At 43.9% G+C, this 20365-nt stretch overlaps 1 protein-coding gene across 1 annotated transcript; it reads left to right on the top strand.

Moving 5' to 3' along the window:
- Positions 1-641: 641 nt before the first annotated feature.
- Positions 642-8303, top strand: b4gat1 (beta-1,4-glucuronyltransferase 1). The gene is made up of 2 exons (XM_084311693.1): positions 642-2060; positions 4378-8303. Exons 1-2 carry the CDS (start codon positions 957-959, stop codon positions 4567-4569), a joined length of 1296 nt encoding a protein of 431 aa, XP_084167819.1. The 5' UTR covers positions 642-956; the 3' UTR covers positions 4570-8303.
- The last annotated feature ends 12062 nt before the right edge of the window (positions 8304-20365 follow it).

Here is a 20365-nt window from a genome sequence, read left to right as displayed (position 1 = left end):
GCTAAGTGCAGCATCATTTTCACATCAAAACAAAAGTAGAACTGTATGTGTACTTTCTCAGTCAGTGCTAAGTGCAGCATCACTTTTCACATCAAAACAAAAGTAGAACTGTGTGTAATGTGGACTCTCAGGGTAAGATCTAAAAAAAAAAAAAAGGAAATGACTTGAACTTTCATAGGAAACTTTGAAAAGATTGGAGTAGTTTTTTTTTATATATATATATATATATATATATATATATATATATATATATATATATATATATATATATATATATATTCTTTTTTGTATATTGTATATGTCTGGAAAAAAGTTGAATTGAATTGAATTGAATATTGTTCCACCTGTTTTGAAGACCAATGGCAGTGTGAGTACTACACAAATAAAGTGTATAACCTCCAGTAATGGCAAGAGGTCAAAATTACATTGGTATGGTCCTTTAAATCACCATAAAAGGTTTTGTAAACACTATGTTCTCTATATTCATTTTTGGTTCTTGAAAATGCACGTAATAGATTTGTAATACATTTTGAATTGAGGACTTGTATTTTGAAAATGTCTGACCGGAAGTCCGTAACAGTTCTGCTGTTCGTTCGCTTGATGCTGCGCGCCGACGTACCCCGCAGCAGCATCGTTGTATGGATACCACCAGTACCACAGATGGAAACGGACACAATTTAAGAAACGAAAGAGGCATATATATAATAACTACGACCAACAGCTCCCGTTGCAGCGTTGCCGCTAGACCACAAAATGATTGGAGTTGTGTGTCGAATCCTCAGCCTTTACTGGCTCCATTTTCACATCGGGCACCACTACGCTGCTAGCAATGTAGGTAACGTTAGCTCGGAAGCTTGAACACTCTACCCAGCCACACATTATATAACGTTAGCATATCACTGCTCGCTGTAGCATTTGGACTTGCTTCATGTAGTCGACTTGTAGTCGTTTGTGGAATGCATCTCTCCAAGAAATGTTCCGTCTTCAAAGTAGTGCTGAGTGCCCTGTTGATAGTAGCGCTCTTGCAGCTCATCTACCTGTCCTTCCTGTCAAAGTTCCACGGTAAACAACAACGCTACCGCTACTCGGAGCTGTTCGGGGGCTCTGGGAAGAAAAATGCCCACCCCGAGAAAAACTCACGAAAAGAGCGTCTCAGGTACTCTCTGTCCACGGGGGGCATCTTTGACAACAGTGGGCAGTACCGAATCTACAAGAACTTGATCAAAAGTGACTTCACGACGAATCAAAAGCCAAGAACTGAGTCTAGTTCTAATAATGTGCTGGCTTTAGCCACACACACGACCATCAACAACTTGCATCACATGGATTCCCTTCTAGAGCGGTGGCAAAATCCTCTCTCTGTGGCCATATTTGCACACGGTCAAGATGTTAAGTTAGCCACAGCACTGGCCTATGCCCTCAGCTTTTTCTGCCCTCAGATCCAGGCCTTTGTTGACTTCCACTTAGTCTGCTTGTCAGGAGAACTGGCGAGTTTCCCCGAGCAGGACCGTGAACATTTCCTGGGGCTCGAGGACTGCGCTTCGGTGTTCTCCAGACTGGAGACACACAGGGATAAATACAAGAATTACGCCATCTGTGGAAATGTCTCGTACCCCAATAACCTTCTTCGCAACGTTGCCAGGGGTGGCACGGAGTCTTCCTACGTCCTGGTCATCGACATCGATATGGTTCCTAGCGCCGACCTGCACCAGCAGTTCTTGTCCCTGATCACGAGGCGCAAGCCGACAGGCGGCGAGGTCTTCGTCTTACCCGCGTTCGAGATCCGCCACGTGAGGAAGCTGCCCGCCACCAAGGCTGAGCTGGTTCAGCTGTACCAAGTGGGCGAGGTGCGGCCCTTCTACGAGGAGCTGTGCCCCCGCTGCCAGGCCCCCACTAACTACTCCCAGTGGGTCAACAGGCACGCCCGGGGGACGGGGCCCTTGGAGGTGGCCTACTCGCTCACCTGGGTGGACCCCTGGGAGCCTTTCTACATCGGGCCCCGCACCGTGCCCTTCTACGACGAGAGCTTTAAACAGTACGGCTTCAATAGGATCAGCCAGGTTGGTGTAGACCCTTTTTTATATTGTTTGTAAACTATGACGACCTGGACAGTGGATTAAATCACACGACGACTTGGACAGTGTGGATTAAATAACACAACAACCTGTAGTGGACAAGCTGGATGTAGCCAATTACTTAAATAGTTTCTTCACAAACATAGCCACAACACTGGTAAACAAACTACCCTCCCACTCAGGGCATTATGGGGTAGAACACATAGTAGCTTACTACAAGAACCTAGGGGTCCACAAAGACGACTTCAAACTGGAAATGGTAACAACAGATGAGGTACTCAAAAAACTGAGCGCCCTCCAACCTAACAAGGCCACTGGCCATGACAACATCCCCTCCAAATTCCTCAGAGACTCAGCAGCCGCCATCACCCCAGTCATCGCACACATAATAAACCTCTCCATAAAACAGGGACACGTCCCCAAGGACTGCAAAATTGCGAGAGTAACACCCCTGCACAAAAAAGGCAGTAAATTAGACCCAGGCAACTACCGCCCTGTTTCTATCCTTACCTCCATCTCGAAAGTCATGGCATTTTTTTTATACGAACAGGTCGAAAAATATCTTGCGGAAAAAAATCTAATCTACGAATTCCAATCTGGCTTCAGAACATCCCACTCCACTGACGCATGCCTTCTCTATTTAAACGACCACATCAAACAAGAGGTGGACGCGGGCAAATACTGCGGCATGGTCATGCTGGACCTACAAAAGGCCTTCGACACTGTCAATCACACCATTCTGATTGACAAGCTAAAAGCAATTGGTTTTGATAAGTCTATCAGTGAGCTGGATGCAATCCTACCTGGAGGGGAGAGAGCAGATGGTGGAGGTAAACGGTACCCTATCCCCCCCCCTCACAGTAAGCTGTGGTGTTCCACAAGGAAGCATACTAGGTCCGCTACTGTTCCTAATTTATGCAAATGACATGTCGTCAGCTTGTGACTGCAACTTGTTCCTGTTTGCGGACGACTCAGCCCTGCTGGTCTCTGACAAGAACAAGTTACAGGTTGAAAAAACCCTCAGCTCGGAACTAGGCAAAATCTGCATATGGCTCGCTGATAACAAACTATCATTACACATGGGCAAAACAGAGTCCATTCTCTTCGGTTCAAATAACAAACTCAGCAAGACCGACGGCTTCTCAGTTACAGTGGGTGACAATATTGTCACAAGGAAAGAAGATATTACCTACCTGGGTTCCATCCTAGAGGCAAATCTTTCCTGTGACAAAATGGCATCCAATGTAATAAAAAAAAGTCAACCAACGAACTCGATTCTTGTACCGGATCTCCTCACTGGTAAACAAGAATACCCTGAAGACTCTGACAGGAGCACTCATTCAAGGGTACTACGACTATGCTTGCACCTCATGGTACCAAAGCACCTCAAAGGCACTAAAAACAAAATTACAAACATCTCAAAACAAACTGGTCAGACTACTGCTTGACCTCACTCCTAAAACCCACCTCACCCCTGCCCACTTTGACAACCTAGGATGGCTTAGAGTAGACGACAGAGTACAGCAACTTGCAATGGGCCTGGTCTACAAGATACACTACACGACCAAGGTACCCATGTACATGTCAAAATACTTCCCAAAGGTCAGTGAATACCACGATCACAACACCAGAGGGAGCTCCACAAATCATGTTAAACCCAGATTCGGCTCAAACAAGGGACTAAACACGTTTCGCAATTATGCCACATCAATGTGGAACGCACTACCCAAAGCTGTAAAGGAATGTAAATCACTACCCACTTTCAAAAACACTCTAAAAAAACACCTACGGGAGACTGCAATTCGAAACTGGCCCCTGTAAATGTCCTAACACAACCCCCTCCAATGTACAGTAAAAATGACCATGTATGGTCTTGTCAATATTCCAATGTACAGTGTTGCTTGTACAGTTGTACAGTGTCCCCCACCCACCCCTCCTACCCAACCTCCCCCCCACTCCTACCCAACATACAGATAATACAGTACTGTTACATCCAGAGTTTCTAAAAGAATATACATTTGAGGGGGAAGAAACTGTACACTGTCCCTGGACTCTCCTAGAGAAAGACAGCAGAGTGCAATAGTTTATCCAGGAATGCAAGGAATGCAAGCTCTTATGCTCACCGCAGGAGAGAATGACAACCATGGAGATGCCACTAAATTATGTGCCTATTTCACGTTTTGTGATAATCTGTCCTCTCTCTCTGTGGCTCCTCCTTTTCACCTCCTCCTTCCCTACACTACCTTCTCTACTGTCCACTTCGTCTTTCATTCTCCTTTCATTCCTTGAATCCTCTCCACAGGCTTGCGAGCTCCACGTGGCAGGGTACAAGTTCTCAGTGCTGAGCTCGGCCTTCGTGGTGCACAGAGGCTTCAAGGTCCAGGGCGAGTTCCACTCCAAGAAAGATGAGGAGAACAAGCGTAACCGGGTTCTCTTCCGTAGCTTCAAGGAGGGCCTGAAGCCCAAGTACCCGGCCTCCACCAGGCGCTGCTGAGAAGAGAGGACACCGTTCTCCGGCGAAGGCGTTAGTCACACTTCAGTTATGTAGGTGGATGTGCAACAGATTTTCATCAGATTTAGCCACGCCCCAAATGTGGCTTTGGAGGCAGTGTTTTGACAACATTTAGTCATTTAGCTGACACTTTTATCCAAAGCGACTTACAAGTTCTGTACAACAAGTCAGCAGGAAGGGCACAACTCTGGCAGCTAAGGGTCAGTAACGTTGTTCGTCAAACGGTGTCGATTCCACTATTCCAGAGCCACAGTGTTGAATCTGGCTATGGTTCTTTTCGGCTTGTTGGTTGTGGCTCCAACTTGCTGTTGGAGTCCTACTACTTTTGTGTACTATTACAGTTTAGTTGTAGTTTGATGATTTAATGGTCTAGTTTTCCACAATATGAACTTTAGTGGCACAGTGGCTGATACCGTACAGGCACGCACGGCGGTCAGGACATTTCAAAGTAAAAGCTCTACTCGGATGAGAAAATAGATGGTAAGGTGTATATCAGATTTTTATACTTTCTCCGTGCATTTGTTTAACCAGGGGAGTCCCGCTCTTTTCCATGGGAGCCCTGGCCAAGACGGGCAGCAGTATAAATGAAAACAAAAATAAATAAAACTCTAAAGTAAAGCCTAATCAGCCTAGCATTGTGCCACAAAGGTTCATATTGTGTGGAAGACCATTAATCATCAAATTACAACTAATCCATACAAATCCCCCCAAAACATAAAATAGTAGGATTCCTACAGCAAGTCAGAGTGACCACGGAGCAGGCGACACAGATGCCTGATGTAAACAAGACGAAAGTCTTTTTCTGGTCTGTATCCTCTTAGCAGTTTTGTATTGTTTTGTATTGTACCCATTCTGCTATCTCTTAATAAAGTTTTCAATCAATCAATTCAATCAATCAAACGACCAACCAGCAGAAGAACACTGTAGGTGATCCAGATCCATTGCTGTGGCTTTGGAATATCAAACACTACCTCCAAAGCTTCATTTGGGACTAGATTAATCTCTTACTAAGGCTCTCCCGACCAAATTAAAAGGCCGGCATGAAAATCCCATCATGTAAGAGTTGTTTCTCTGAAGCTCATTAAGAGTTGTTTCTCTGAAGCTCATTAAGAGTTGTTTCTCTGAAGCTCATTAAGAGTTGTTTCTCTGAAGCTCATTAAGAGTTGTTTCTCTAAAGCTCATTAAGAGCACATGGTTTGTTATTTTTTTTTTAAAGCTGGGATGGCAATTCTGTTGCATATTCTGAGGAATACTTTTTCTGTGTGCCTGCTCGAACTGGAAATTGAGAAATTACTTTTGACCTCTGAGGAGTCGGCCCTTGCCCTTTTCTTCTCATTACCAAATGTAACCGTATTCTCCCGTAATTTTCTACACAACAAAGTAGCTGTCAACTTGAATATCAAGTACTTGTATCGCTAATTGGGTGTGTACTCAAAATTAAGTAGCATCCAGTACATTTTTGCTTGGTCAGTAAAAAGTGGTATTCGCTCACCTAATGCAACAGATTTGACTGACAGGTGAAAGGCAGCCCCTCCCCATCCCTTGGGAGAGGGACCACGAAAGATACATTATTCCCCCCCCCCCACAAATGTATCCTTCCTCTACCCAGTGGTGAATAATTTCTAATCCGCAAACAGCAGTTTGTCACACAGTAGCAGTCTCCAGCATACATGTGCCCTTTCGAATGTCGTGCCAATCTGTGTACATCACTTAACCACTAGATGGCAGTAGTCACTCGATGGCAGAGTGTAGATTTGGATCACACATACTCCTACCTCTCTGCAGGCACACTACACTATAGCCAACAGGGAACATTGCGCCAGTGTGGTTGGGTGTTTTTATGTGTGGTGTGAATTACATTACAAATATAATTCCCCACTATATTCCATAGGTCTTAATTACACTGCTTATTCGTATCGCAATGGAAACATGGGTTTGAAGAGATTTTATTTAATGTTTTATTTATTTATTCTTTTGCCACATGAGAACAAATCAGCACTAAAGAACTGTCCTGGAGAGACTTTGTGTCACAAAACATTTTGCCAATACAAGCAGGCTTTGACCTATTGGGAGAACTACTGTATTGTTGAGGATCCGATATTGGGTCATCAGTTGAGATTGGGAGAGCCCCGACGTTTTGAAAGGACCAAACTGTGTTGGGACTAGTGAGACAGAGTATGGGGAGTGGGCTGAGAACAAACACTACTGAGGGTGGCCGGGTAGCACAGCGGACTAAGCGGCTGTCTACCACTGCAGATACACTGGTATAGAATCCGGCTGTCAGCGGTACCTCCGTCTAGGCCGGCCGTCATACTGACACAATTGGTGGTGTCAGCGGGAGGGTAGCCGGTGGGTGGTAATCTGGTCGTTGTAAACAGTGACTTCTACAGGTCGGTCAGGGCGCCTGCACAGCGAGGGAGGGAAATGGTGAAGGTAGTGTGATCCTCCCACGCGTTACACTTCACCAATGAGAGTCCTCGCTGTCAGGTGAAAAGAGGCTGCTGGCTGTCTCCTATGTATCGGAGGAAGCATGTGATAGACTTCAGGGCTCCCTAGACCGACCAGTGGGGGGCACACGCGTGCAACGACCAGGAAGAGGAGGGGGGAATTGGCATAACGACTAAATTGGGATGGGAGGAAAATACAGAAAAACAGGAGGAGGAAAAAGTAAAAAGAAAAAAAAAAACACTACTGCATTTTATAAATGGGATTAGTAAATAGTAAACCTCTTGAATCCTATGTCATCAAGATGACTGGTGATGGATAGTAATCAAGTTATTTCACAATTAGGGATGTGCACAACTCCAACTTCTTGTATTCAATTATTCTGTATAGTTGCTACGACCACATAATTGACTATTTGGTATTTGTCAACTTCTGTTTGCTATTACAGGTACTATTAGGCATGAACATAATATTGATGGTGGAATACAATGCACTTAGTTTGGTTTATGATAATGAAACAAGGACATGGCTTTTGTTTACAGTCTTAGTAGTTCAGAAGTCTTTAAAGTCTGGAAAAAGCCTGATTAACTTCAAAGTAAATATATATATATATATATATGAAGCACTCAATCAAATAATCCAATAATTGATTTATTCGAGCACACCCCTACTTCAAATCACTGAATCGCATAACGGTAGACCAAATACACCATATCTCTCTGGAACGGGTCCAAAAAGAGTTCTGTGGAGTCAGATGTTTGTACACTAAATCGCAAAGCAGTGTTTATTGGGTACTTCCCTGATGTCTTCTGTACTGAAATGTTTCAGCAGAAATGCACATAATAGTATATTTATACAAGATGTTGATTGCTTTCAAGTGTCAAATATGACAACTATATACGTGTTGTTTTATTTTGAGAGTGAGTTTAAAAAACAATTGGTTTACTTCTTTGGTTATTAATAGTGTTTGTATTTATATAGTGGAGGGAAATAATTATTTTTCTTGGACTGCAAATGACTGAATCTTAAAAATGACCCCTACCAGAGAAACTGTAGCAGAGAATTATATTTGGTATGGAACCACTATGACAGAATATGGTATTTTGAAGATTGATTTCAAGAATCTATATAGGCCTCCTGAGTTGGTGTGTTGCCAGTATTTTGGTGGTGCTTTATTTAAAATGTGTTGTTTGCTGACTTTATAATGCCGGTTTTATTTATTATTTCTGTTGATTTGTATTGTGTGAATTTCTATTAAACTACAGTATTTTATTTGACTTGGAATTAATTTGTATCCGTTACTCATAATAAAAAGTATTAATTTCATAATTCTCAATTGAAAAGGTATTGAGAAGTCTTGCATTACATTTCCACAGGGAAACCATTATTTTGGGGGCAACCCGGCTGTTGGGAGATGATATAATATTAAACACATGAAATGTTTTTGTATTCTAGTTGTTTTTGGAGCAGCTACCAGTGCAGCCGCCAGTTCAATGTCGCTATGTGTTGAAATTGGTATTAAATTCTGCTCTAAGTGCTATTAAAAAGGTCTTAAAACCTGCAGATTATACTGTTGTGCTATTATACTGAATATCAGCACGACCTCGAGTGTGATATCGCTTTTTATACATCCCCATGTATTAGTTTAACAGTAATAAGTGACAACACATGATTTGTTTGTTTATTTAATCATTTATTTAGCAAATAGTTCCACAACCTGAACACAAACATTTTCCTGCACAACTCGCTACTTTGTATATAGGTCTACATGTTACCTAGCACAGTTAGTTAGTACAACTAGCTACTTTGTATATAGGTCTACATGTTACCTAGCACAGTTAGTTAGTACAACTAGCTACTTTGTATATAGGTCTACATGTTACCTAGCACAGTTAGTTAGTACAACTAGCTACTTTGTATATAGGTCTACATGTTACCTAGCACAGTTAGTTAGTACAACTAGCTACTTTGTATATAGGTCTACATGTTACCTAGCACAGTTAGTTAGTACAACTAGCTACTTTGTATATAGGTCTACATGTTACCTAGCACAGTTAGTTAGTACAACTAGCTACTTTGTATCATATACACTTGTAAGGTAATTTAACTCAAATGTTACTTCTGGAAATATATCCATGTTTGCAGTGCACGTTTGTTACAATCTGATATCGATAACGACCGTTAAAGTAGCCTAATTAATGGTTAATTAATAGAATACCTGTGTTAATGAAGCCTAATTAACGGTTATTAATACAACACCTCTGCAGCAGAGTGATGCATATAGTTAAAAGTCCCAGTGTTGTTATACTGAATATCAGCACTCATGGAATGCCTCTTGTCCAATCAAATTACTTGGTTGGAACTAACTGTTAATTCAATAAACAGTTAATAAAACGTTAATTAAACATACCAGTATGGCCCTCAAGTTGGCATAATTGACCTGTGTCATATGAGACGAAAGGGCAGGCCGAGGAGAGCACATGACACAGTTGACATTCCCCCTTGGTGTTATGTCGTTACGAGCTCACACACCGCTATGGAGCTTTTAAAGGCATCCCTAAACCAATAGCATGCAAAGGTGATTAAAGGGTCAGGCCAACATCCACTTAAAAGCTCCTATTTAGTAATTAAGATCTGTATTAAAGTGGATCCTGGAGAGCCTGGGGATCTCCGCTAGGCTTCTATATGATAGGGGCATAGATTGAATTAGATCTGTAATGGTAACTAACCAAGCATCTACTTGGGAGTACGAGGCTACAGCAGCTGAGCACAACCTGTGATATCAACGATTACTGAGCTACTACTCAATTGTACTTTATTTAGCCTAAATCTCAGCAAAAAATAAAAATAAAAAAACACTTTCAATTTGAAAGGATCAACGAAGAGAAATTTAATATAAATTAAGACACCACATTAGGTGTTTGCAAAGCTTTCACAAATACCAAATGTTGAGCTACTGACCATCTGTGTGTAGACTAGCAGCACGTGAGGTTTGCCACCTGATGACTATCTGTGGCTTAAGCCTGCATTACTGCACCTAATGATGAGGCACGCAGCGTGGAGCAGCACGCAACACTTCGGATTGGTCACTGTGCCTTTTGACCTCAACTGCTGCAGGGTTTTCCTTATAGACCACCGCAACACTTCTGGTATTCTGATATCATGTGAGAGAGCGGGGGGAGGCAATGAATGAGCTCAATGTAACGCGGAAGTGCAGTGGTCTATTAGGGACGTAGAGAGCTCTGAATTGAGCTCTTTATTTGCGACATGTTTTGTGGGTCATCTCATATTTACAATGACCCATCTCCCCCCCCCCCCCTTTTTTATCCACTTTTTCTCCTATTTTTCAATTCCACTGTGCCAATTCTTCCCTCCCCTGTCTTGAACGTTGAAATGGGTTCAAACGGGTTCAAATAAGAACCCGTCCGCCTCTATCATGTAGTCCTCTGTCTCCATCGGGCATGTAGAGACCGACGCATCCTCACCTGGCTCCAGCAACTCCCATTTTCTATTTTTCTCCCATCCCAATTTCGTATTGTCCAATTCTACCCTCTCCTGTCTCGAACGTTGTTAGGCCATGCCTCCCACAAGCCGGCTGCAATGTGGACGAAGCCTTACATCACGTGTCCCCTCCGGTACTCGAGGAAGCAGCAGTCGCATCTTTTCACCTGCACAGCGCGATCTCTCAGCGTCGGGGGTCTGCGTTTGGAGGGACACGCCGCCCCCGTCGCTTCCTGATTCTGCTGCGCAGGCGCACCAACCGACCTGTAGGAGTCGCTGTCCACAACGTCCGATCCCCACCCATCAGCTTCCCACCCCCTAATACTGCCAATTGTATTAGTATGAACGACCAGCCAAGCTGATAGCAATGCGGAGAGCTGGGCTCGAACCCAGCGTCTCCTGCATTGGTGGTGACCGCCTTGCCCACTGCACCACCTAGCCAGGTTGTTACATCGTTGAATTGATTGAGTGAGCTTTTGATACAAGGACAGGTGGTATTATGTGAGCTGGATGCAATCCTACCTTGAGGGGAGGGAACAGATGGTGGAGGTAAACGGTACCCTATCCCCCCCCCTCACAGTGAGCTGTGGTGTTCCACAAGGAAGCATACTAGGACCGCTACTGTTCCTAATTTATGCAAATGACATGTCGTCAGCTTGTGACTGCAACTTGTTCCTGTTTGCGGACGACTCAGCCCTGCTGGTCTCTGACAAGAACAAGTTACAGGTTGAAAAAACCCTCAGCTCGGAACTAGGCAGAATCTGCATATGGCTCGCTGATAACAAACTATCATTACACATGGGCAAAACAGAGTCCATTCTCTTCGGTTCAAATAACAAACTCAGCAAGACCGACGGCTTCTCAGTTACAGTGGGTGACAATATTGTCACAAGGAAAGATGAAATTACCTACCTGGGTTCCATCCTAGAGGCTAATCTCTCCTGTGACAAAATGGCATCCAATGTAATAAAAAAAGTCAACCAACGAACTCGATTCTTGTACCGGATCTCCTCTCTGGTAAACAAGAACACCCTGAAGACTCTGGCAGGAGCACTCATTCAGGGGTACTACGACTATGCTTGCACCTCATGGTACCAAAGCACCTCAAAGGCGCTAAAAACAAAATTACAAACATCTCAAAACAAACTGGTCAGACTACTGCTTGACCTTACTCCTAGAACCCACCTCACCCCTGCCCACTTTGACAACCTAGGATGGCTTAGAGTAGACGACAGAGTACAACAACTTGCAATGGGCCTGGTCTACAAGATACACTACACGACCAAGGTACCCATGTACATGTCAAAATACTTCCCAAAGGTCAGTGAATACCACGATCACAACACCAGAGGGAGCTCCACAAATCATGTTAAACCCAGATTCGGCTCAAATAAGGGACTAAACACGTTTCGCAATTATGCCACATCAATGTGGAACGCCCTACCCAAAGCTGTAAAGGAATGTGGATCACTACCCACTTTCAAAACCTCTCTCAAGGGACACCTACGGGAGACTGCAATTCAACACTGGCCCCTGTAAATATCCTAACCCAACCCCCTCCAATGTACAGTCATTTACCTAGTATGGTTTTGTCAATAGTTCAATGTACAATTGTGTTTGTTTGTACAGTGTCTCCCCCCCCCCCCCTCAATGTACAGTGTTACTTGTTTATACAGTGTGCCCCCCGGCCCCCCCCCCCCCCCCAACCACCTCCAATGTAAATTACCCAGTATGGTTGTCAATATCCCAATGTACCCAACCCCCCCCACCCAACCTCCTCCAATGTACAGTTTCTACGTCAAATGTATATACTCCCTTTTCTTGACTCCTTCTGTATCACAAACAGTACTGTATTTGCAAATCTGGTATGTCATAAATGTATAGATGTAGCAGTACTGACTATCTGTATGTCATGTATGTCATATATGTCTATATGAATTGAAAATGGGGGACCCTGATGGAAACAAGACAAACGTCTTTCTCAGGTCTGCATCCCCTTAACAATTGTATGTATTGAGCCGTACTGTATTGTACCCATTCTGCAATCTGTTAAATAAAGTTTTCATTCATTCATGTTTTGATGCAAATTTTTTTTTTGAAAAGGCTTAACTTTTCCATCTATAAGTCAAACTCAAAGAATCTATTTACATACTACAGACTTTACATAATTTACATGGGCCTCATCAGAACAGTCTTTTGTTCTGGTACAATGATGTCTATTGACCATATTCATATGCCAGCCATTTTGCTCTTATGTACGCTACCGCAGCCTCCCAGGCAGAACCAACAGGACGCTGCCGCAGCCTCCCAGGCAGAACCAACAGGACCACAGCCTCCCAGGCAGAACCAACAGGACCACAAATAGTTTCTTCCCCTCAGCTGTCAGACTTCTGAATCAAAACTCTACTTAGCCCACTGCACCTCACTGTATGCCTGTGTATATAGCCCATAGCTTATGTAGATTTTATTTTAATTATTATTTTAATTATTAGAATTCTTCTCTCACCATCGCACATTGTGCTAACCATTGCACTTTACTGTACAGTTTTATTTATATGTGTCGTATTGCAACTGACTGTTGATTGTCACATCCTGGTTGGATGTACACAATCACGTTGCACTGTCTTGTACTGACTGTGTAATGACAATAAAGTGAATCCAATCCATTGTCATGCTCATGTTGAGATTCCTTGCCATCCTGTTTGACAGAGCAAAATGGCCACCGTGTGAATATAGTCAATATAGTCTGCTCCCATGTCTATGCCCTGCCAGCTCCTCCCATAGACCACCGTAACACTTCCGGGATTCTGAAATCAGGGAGGAGATTGCGGGGGGTGCATATGAATGAATGTGGACGAGAGCCGTGATGTAAGTGGTTGCCGATACGGCTGTGGGGGTGCTAGAGACATGATCGAATAGACGTTTATGCGCCTCGCTCTCCTGAACACGGCGTGACCCATAACTAATCGATCAGAACTAAATCGGCAGAGAAAAAGCCCATTTTAAAGCACCTATTCCGCTTGGACATGCGCAGAGTGCCCATGGAGTCTGGACGACGCGAGATGACGCTCGAATGAATGTGGACTGTTCCATCAGAGGGGGGAGCTTCGATGGTCATGTAAGTGGCTACAGACCGCTGCACTTAAATATAAACATTAGTCTACCTGGAGACTCAATGAGGTAATTGTAGATGTCGCCATAAGACACGTCTGGCCATTTAGTGGGATCATTTTTTCATTATCCTGTTCGGCTGGCCACCGAAGCTACCCCCTCTGATAGAACGGTCCACATTCATTCGAGCGTCATCTCGCGTCGTCCAGACTCCATGGGCACTCTGCGCATGTCCAAGCGGAATAGGTGCTTTAAAATGGGCTTTTTCTCTGCCGATTTAGTTCTGATCGATTAGTTATGGGTCACGCCGTGTTCAGGAGAGCGAGGCGCATAAACGTCTATTCGATCATGTCTCTAGCACCCCCACAGCCGTATCGGCAACCACTTCCATCACGGCTCTCGTCCACATCCATTCATTTGACCCCCCCGCAATCTCCTCCTTGATTTCAATGTAACGCGGAAGTGTAGTGGTCTATAAGCTAGTTGCTGAGAGAGATCTAAAGGTGTCACCGGCTTTAATAATGATACCCTACTTATGGATTCTTAGTCAGACAGTAAGTGTTAAACTTGTACATGTAATAAATCATTAATCTCCAATAAACCTTTCTTTTCTACCTCCCTCTAAATTGCCCTCCTCTCAAGTTGTACCACGAAGGCCTCCTAGAGTGATGCTATGAGCAGGGTAGGAACATTTTCTGTTGATCCCCAGAACACGCCAACATTTGGGGAAATTAGCTTATCGTCTTCTCCAGAGAGAGACAATAAGATAGATACCAGTTTCCTCTATGCGCGTTCAGTAGAAAGCTACCTGGCTGCATGTTAGCCTAGCTTAGCACAATCATGTCTGCTTCCATTCATTGTGCTAAGCTAGGCTAACGTGCAGCCAGATAGCTTTCTACTGAACGCACAGAGAGGAAATTGGTACCTATCTTCTTGTCTCTCTCTGGAGAAGACGGTAAGCTAATTTCCCAAAATGTTGGCTTGCTCCTTTAACATCAGTGTGATGATTGTGACACTCTCTACGACTAGCTGTATACAACTAATTTGACTTCTATTACATTTTCGATACCTTTCCCACCCCTGGGTCATTTTAGGAACTCCAAACCTATTGATTCCCTAACCTTGCGGGCACTGGTCACTGCTGGCCCACTTGACTGTAAAATACTAGAAACTATCTTTCATTCTTCTCTGCGTACGTCTCGTCCCCGGTGCTATTCATGTTCTTAACCCCCCCCCCCCCCTTCCAGGATGTAACTGTAGCAGGTGGAGTAGGAGTGGGAGGTGGGTGGGCTATATGGATCAAGAGAAGCATTAGGCAGGTTTGGTGAGGTAAAGTGCGGTTTATCGCGACAGCTTTGGGGAGCAATGGCTTATTTGGGTCAGGGAGCTTTACGACATAAGCAATTAGGGCTGCCCTCTCTTGTGTATGCTAGCAGGAGGCTTCCCGCCATCAAGATTAGCTGCCCTGCTCAGGCACAGAGAGCTGCACGGCTTCTGGTCAGCAGGGGAAGCCAGCTGGGCTATGAGATGAGGAGGTGATGTCTGGGTGGGCGGGGGGGGGGGGTCCTTTGAGAGACGAGGGCAAAGGGTGAGGATGTCAGGGACAAAAGGGCAACTTGTACATATAGAGGTTAGGGATGCACGGGTCAGTAAGTTGGCAAGAACTAAATGAGTCCACGACCCATACAGACGGAATGCATTCAAGGCATGAAATGCAAACAGAATGAAGTGTCCATCCGCTGTAGCACGTTTAGAGGCTTTTCTTTTGTTTAGCAGCAATTAAGAAGTTCTTGAGTATTGAAGACTTTTACAAGTCGTTTGACAGGAAGGCTTTACAGGTGATTACGTGGAATGGTTCAGAAACAACAGTAAAGAGCTCTATGTGTGTTAATTGGACGACTATCTGCCTTACGGGGGAAATTAAATTGTAAAAATTATTTGTTGTATTCCTAAAAAAAATATGAGTGAGTGAGTTTTAGCTTTTTGTATTTTTGTTATTAAACACCCTCCATCTGCCTCGTTTGTCTGCACCACTTAAGTCAAAGTAGAGAAGTATTTGCTATTGAATATACTTGAGTATCTAAAGTAAAAGTATGTATTCTACATGATGTTTGTGTATTCCAGTGCTTGGGAGCGTTCAATCCTCGATCAATTGACCTCTGAGGGTTATGTTAAAGTGGTATGTAAGTTATGCTGCTCTGATTAAAGGTTATGTTAAAGTGGTATGTGGTCCAGTTATGCTGCTCTGATTAAAGGTGTTAAAGTGGTATGTGGTCCAGTTATGCTGCTCTGATTAAATGTCATGTTAAAGTGGTATGCGGTCCAGTTATGCTGCTCTTATTAACGGTTGTGTTAAAGTGGTATGTGGTCCAGTTATGCTGCTCTGATTAAAGGTTGTGTTAAAGTGGTATGTGGTCCAGTTATGCTGCTCTTATTAACGGTTAGTGTTAAAGTGGTATGTGGTCCAGTTATGCTGCTCTGATTAAAGGTTGTGTTAAAGTGGGATGTGGTCCAGTTAGGGCTTGTGTCCATAGCCGACGTTTTATGAGTTGTCAGCTCCTTTCTGTCATTCATTTCTATGCTGGAGAAGCGACAGGCACGCTCCTCTTCCCAGCGACGCGCCTCGCGTTTTATGAGCTCTGGGCGGCAGCGTTTTTGGCGGAGCGCTCCCAGCTCATAAAGTTGAAACTAGTTCAACTTTTGGAAAAGGAGCGCGCTCATCAATGTAACTCATCGAGGAAGGGGCGGAGCCGCGGCTGGTGCGAGCCTCAGAAAAAACGCTCTGAGCTTTTTTTTTTTTTTTTTTCAAAGCGGTCCGCCTTGAAAAAAAGGCTTTGAGTGGACACATGCTCAAGCCTTATGCTGCTCTGATTAAAGGTTATGTTAAAGTGGTATGTGGTCCAGTTATGCTGCTCTGATTAACTCACTGGGTGTCAATAACGAGTATACTCGTGTTTTGCCCCCAAGCGCTGAGTGCCAATAACTTGGCTGGTTCTCCTCCTACCTCACAGACAGACACCAATTCATCTCCCTCTCCGGCCACACCTCCTCCCCCTCCCCAGTCACACAGGGGGTCCCCCAAGGCTCAGTCCTTGGCCCCCTGCTCTTCATCTGCTACATTCTCCCCCTTGGTCACATCATCCGTAAATACCACCTCAACTTCCACTGTTACGCTGATGACACCCAAATCTACATCAGTACACAATCCCCCCACAGCCCACCCCTCAGTCACATTGAATCCTGCATCACAGAACTCCAAACTTGGATGACTCACAACTTCCTCAAACTGAACAGTGACAAGACTAAACTTCTCATCATTGGCACCAAAACCACCCTCACCAGATCCGGACCCATCACACTCACCATCAACGACTCCACCATCACCCCCTCCCCCCTAGTCCGAAACCTTGGTGTCCTCCTTGACCCCACCCTCTCATTTGACCCCCACGTCCGCTCCATCGTAAAAATATCCTACTTTCACCTCCGCAACATTGCAAAAATCCGTCACTGCCTCTCCCCCCCTGCTGCTGAATCCCTCATTCACGCCTTCATCTCCTCCCGCCTGGACTACTGCAACTCCCTCCTCACTGGTATCACCTCCCGCTCCCTCCATAAACTGCAAATGGTCCAAAATTCAGCCGCCCGCCTCCTCACTAACACCCGGTCCCGCGAACACATCACTCCTGTCCTCCACCCCCTCCACTGGCTCCCGATCAAACACAGCATAAACTTTAAAACACTACTCCTCACCTTCAAAGCCCTCCACAGCCTGGCCCCCCCCTACCTGACTGATCTCCTTCTTCCCTACCGCCCCACCCGTTCCCTCCGGTCCTCCTCCACTGCCTCCCTCACTGTCCCGACATCCAAGCTTAAAAACTTTGGAGATCGGGCCTTCTCTCGTACTGCACCCCGACTCTGGAACTCCCTCCCCCAGTCCATCAGAGACTCCCCTACACTCTCCACCTTCAAAGCTCGCCTCAAAACCCACCTGTTCTCCCTTGCCTTCAACCCCCCCCACCCATAAACCCCCCCCCCCCTCCAACCTGATTGATGTCTGTCTCCAGTCTTTTTTGTGCTATCATGCTGTCTTCCCTGTTCCCCCTATGGTCTCATGTTCCTTTTGTTTTTGTTTCTTTGTTGTTTCTTTGTTTTTGTTTCTTTGCTTTTGTTTCTTTGTTTGTACTCTTGCTCAGCGACTTCGGGTTATTGAGAAGCGCTATATAAATTAAATTAATTATTATTATTATTATAACGAGTATACATGATCTCAAGAAGGTATTGAACGAGATCAGTGGCAGTTCTTCATGTCTGGTCATTATTAGCATGGTGTTATTCACTGTCAAAGATGCAAAGAAAAATCATAATTCATATTCTCCTTTGTTTCATCGCAAAGGATACATTCACTGAAGTCCATGGATGTCCCTAGATACCAAGAATATGCAAATGTCCCTTGTAGAAGTGGAGCAATATTCCATTTACTTAGGTATGTATTTTAGGCGGATTTTCAGAAAATAGGCTCCGGGCTTAACGTCGATTAATGTCCTTGAGTGCCATCATCCACTTCAATGATAGCGTTAAAAACGCATAATCTATGTTTTAAATTATGGCTATGTGTCTAATCTGCCCGTCGCTTATCAATGACTTGTTTGCAGTCAACATTGTCGAAACGGATTGTTTTTTAATTGGTTCATATCCTTTTTATAGCATTTCGAAAAGCTATCGTTTTCTCAAAAATTTCCGGAAAATAGAAAGATTCCCTCATAAACGGCATTTATTGGAATATTCTCGAATACACTAGACACGTTGTCATTTATCGGCCTATTTATGAATCGTTTTCAAATAAATGCTAGATTATTGATAGTATATGTGTACTTATGCACGCTATAGAAGCGAGCTGAGAAATCGATTACCTCATTTCCTCAACATCACACACACACACACACACACACATATACACATACGGGACACGCTGTTATCTCAGTGAATACAGCTCTGATTATCCTAAAACTGGTAACATAGACTCCTTACCTTAGATCAGATGTTCTCCAAAAAGATTATTCCAATTCCTGATCGCCATTCCAAATATCGATCGCGTTTATTGATTGGCTGCTGTAAATATATATTCCAGGCTGCTTTCCAACTCGCAATCACTTCCATGTTCATCAGATCCCTCGCCAGCATAATGGAGCCAGTTGGCTCCCCCCACACAGATCCACCAGTCTAATCGAATGGCCTGCAGTTACACAGGGATAGACGATAGGGGTGGTATTTTCCCATCTGAGCTCCTAGAGGGGCTGCTGTACCAACGGGAGACTCGGTTGATGAAATATGAATTCAGATCGCTAATAAAAAAATCAAACGACAATTCGCGTCGTCGGCACTCAGCGGGGGGCATGAAAAGACGACATAACACGTCGCTGGCACTCAAAGTGTTAAGAGGTTATGTTGTTTTTGGCACTGAACGACTTAGGCCCAGAAACGACTTAACTCGTTTTTGGCACCCAAAGTGTTAAAGTGGTATGTGGTTCAGTTATGCTGCTCTGATTACATCCTCTTGAAATTGACAGGCATCAATTGTGAAACTATATAATCTTCATACATTTTTGCCCTGTTGTCTGTGCAAAATCTTTTTCTTCAAAGTAACTAGTAACTGTTGGGTTCAGATGAATGTAGTGGAGTAAAAAGTACAATATTTCCTTTGGAATGTAGTGGAGTAAAAGTATAAAGTTCCCTAAAATGAAAATACTCACATAAAGTAAAAGTAGCTCGAAATTGTACTGAAGTACATTACTTGAGTAAAAATACTTAAGTAAATATGTTACTTTCCACCACTACCAAATTTTGTAACGGGAGTGAGAGGCAGGCAACCAAGTGGGAGGAGATTCCGTGGGAAGAGTGGTGTAGGGAGGGGGGGAGACGCGTTACGCTCCTAGCCGCAGGCTCTGAAGCGGGGGTTGGGAAGAGGGAGAATCTTTGAGCGGGGAGGAAGGCACTGGGGGCTGTAGACGGAATTTTCACTTGGAATTCAGTTGCTAGGGAACAGTTTGAACCCAAATGTATTTCTAGTCAGCGACGTCTTCATCAGGACATTTATGACATACAAGACATACAGACATACAGAACTGTACGTAGTAAAAAGAGATCATGAAAAATATATACTGTATATCCGAAGGGGAAGAAACTGTACATTTTCAAAAGACAGCTTTGCTCAGGCATTTCAATTAAACATCAGGGATATCCTGATTTTTTTTTAGCCTATTTTAAACTGAATCAAACCTCACTTTTTTGACTCTATCTAATCTATTCTATTTTATTATTTGTATTACTGAAAAACTGTGATTTACCTTACCTTGCTACCTCTCTATCTTTTTGTATAACATTTTTTATGCTCGCTTATGCCTGTATTTTTTACTGTTGTGAAGCACTTTGAACTGCAACTTCTGTATGAAAAGTGCTATACAAATAAAGTTATTATTATTAAAGTTATTATATTGGTGGGGGGGGGGGGGGGGATTTGGACATTTACAGGGGCCAGTTTCTAATTGCAGCCACCCGTGAGAGCGGTTTTGAAGGAGGGTAGGGATTCACATTCCTTCACGTTGTGGGTAGGGCATTCCACATTATTGTGGCATAATTGCAAAACGTGTTTAGTCAATTTTTTTTGCCGAATCTGGGTTGACCATGATTTGTGGAACTCCCTCTGGTGTTGTGGTCATGGAAT

This window comes from Notolepis coatsorum, assembly GCF_963971535.1.
Source record: "Notolepis coatsorum genome assembly, chromosome: 4".
In the NCBI taxonomy this organism is placed as follows: domain Eukaryota; kingdom Metazoa; phylum Chordata; class Actinopteri; order Aulopiformes; family Paralepididae; genus Notolepis; species Notolepis coatsorum.
The sequence above is the reverse complement of the archived record's forward strand: the minus strand, read 5'-3'. Positions and strand labels throughout refer to the sequence as shown.